Raw genomic sequence first — 2,029 nt, 5'->3', positions numbered from 1 at the left:
GGAGCTGAGAGATGAAGGATGTGAGGGAGGATGAGGGAGGAAGGAGGAAGGTGGGGAGATGAGGAAGGAGGTGAGGAGGGGGCGGAGCGGGGAGAGGCCACAGGAAAAGAGAGAGGAGGAGGGGAGCAAACGGGAGAGGGAGGGATGGAGGACGGAGGGGAGAGCAGACAGGAGAGACAGGACAGAGGAGAGGTGAGGATGGACCGGGAATGGAGGAAGGACAGAGATGAGGAGCAGTGGAGGGGACAGAGATGGAGCAGAGGAAGGGACAGGGATGGAGGAGAAGAGGGGACAGGGATGGAAGAGCAGAGGGGACACAGCTGCAGGAGCGGAGGGGACAGAGATAGAGCAGAGGAAGGGACAGGGATGGAGGAGCGGAGGGGACACAGCTGGAGGAGTGGAAGGGACAGAGGTGACAAACAGTGGAGGGGACAGAGATGGAGCAGCGGAGGGGACAGGGATGGAGGAGCGGAGGGGACAGAGGTGACAAACAGTGGAGGCGACAAGGATGGAGCAGTGGAGGGGACAGAAATGCAGCAGAGGAAGGGACAGAGATGCAGCAGTGGAGGGGACAGAGATGGAGCAGCGGAGGGGACAGGGACAGAGATGGAGCAGAGGGGACAGAGCTGCAGCAGCAGAGGGGACAGAGGTGACAAACAGCAGAGGGGACAGAGATGCAGCAGTGGAGGGGACAGAGATGGTGCAGAGGGGACAGAGGTGACAAACAGCAGAGGGGAAAGAGCTGCAGCCGCGGAGCAGACAGAGCTGCAGCCGAAAGCCCCGAGGCGCCGGCGGGGACCGCGGGGACACGGACCGCTCTTCCAGTCGCCGTGGCACATCTTGAGGTCGCGGCAGGTGCGGGCGGGGTTCTTGCGGGTGCCCTCGGGGCTGCGGATGTTCTCGATCTGCTGGCTCAGGCTCTTGAGGGTCGTGTCCACCTCCAGGTCGCGGTCGCGCATCACGTTGGCATCGTCGGCCCGGTAATAGCGGCCGCCGTCGTGCGCCTTCTCCTGGGGCGGCTGGGGCAGGAAGCTGAAGTCGAATCCGCCGCTGGGAGGGCCGGGAGGACCGGGAGGACCGGGGGGACCGGGRGGACCCTGCGGGGCGAGAGGATGGTGAGGGAGGAGCGGGCGATGAAGGCGGGCGGCTCCGGGAGGGCGGAAGGGTCGGGACGTACRACGGGGCCGACTTCTCCGGTGCGGCCGCGGGGACCGGGGGGACCGATGGGACCGGGCAGCCCGTTCAGACCGTCCTTGCCAGCAGCACCAGCGGAGCCAGGAGGACCCTGCGGGACGGGAGAGAAGGGTGAGCGAGGCAGGGCAGAAATGTCCCCTCCCGCCCCACGCTGCGGTGTCACGGCTGCGAACGGATGGCGCAGCTCGTCCCGGGACTCACTCGGGGACCGGCGGGACCGGAAGCACCAGAAGGACCTTGTTCACCAGGAGAGCCCTGTGACAATCGAGGAGGAAAAAGAAGCGACATCAGAGGTGACATCGGAGGTGACATCAGCATGTCGTKTGTCCCCACCGCCACCCCACGGGACTTACGGGAGGACCGGGTGGGCCCTGGAGACCGGAGAAGCCTCTGTGACCCTTCATGCCTCTGTCACCCTGTTCACCGGTTTCACCTTTGTCACCACGGGGACCTTGTGGACCCTGCAGGAGGAGGAGGAGGAGGAGGAGGAAGATGAGTTGAGCGGAGTCCAGGCCACTCACTGTCCCCACTCTTGAGGGGACACAGAGGCACCGAGGACAGAGGAGGACATCACTTACAGCAGGACCACGAGCACCAGCAGGACCAGGGGGGCCAGCGGGACCTTGGGGACCCTGCGACAGGAGAGAAGGGGACAGGTTAGAGCACCCTGCTCCTCCCTCCGCTGCTGAATCGGTTCAGCACCACCCTGAGATGCTCAGGGACATCGCCATGAGCGGGGTGGTGGCACCTGTGGCTTCTGAGCCCGGGGCCAGACCCCAGAACGGGGCCTTTTTGGGGATGTCCCCGGGCTGGGGATGGGGCACAGGGTGGGCTC

The 2,029-nt window shown here is 65.3% G+C and overlaps 1 protein-coding gene across 1 annotated transcript in view; it reads right to left on the bottom strand.

The window, feature by feature from the left end:
• Positions 1–2,029, bottom strand: part of LOC130587442 (collagen alpha-1(I) chain) — a gene marked incomplete at both ends in the record, with an annotated part of 16,366 nt that overhangs the window by 2,487 nt on the left and 11,850 nt on the right. Inside the window, 5 exons of the mRNA XM_057388417.1 lie at positions 762–1,097; positions 1,178–1,285; positions 1,396–1,449; positions 1,548–1,655; positions 1,773–1,889. Of these exons, the coding sequence (XP_057244400.1) occupies positions 762–1,097; positions 1,178–1,285; positions 1,396–1,449; positions 1,548–1,655; positions 1,773–1,889 (723 nt within the window). The remainder of the gene's footprint in view (positions 1–761; positions 1,098–1,177; positions 1,286–1,395; positions 1,450–1,547; positions 1,656–1,772; positions 1,890–2,029) is intronic.

The sequence above is a fragment of the Malurus melanocephalus genome, unplaced genomic scaffold, assembly GCF_030028575.1.
Source record: "Malurus melanocephalus ecotype Western Australia unplaced genomic scaffold, MMel_1.1 scaffold_1912, whole genome shotgun sequence".
Lineage (NCBI taxonomy): Eukaryota > Metazoa > Chordata > Aves > Passeriformes > Maluridae > Malurus > Malurus melanocephalus.
The sequence above is the reverse complement of the archived record's forward strand: the minus strand, read 5'-3'. Positions and strand labels throughout refer to the sequence as shown.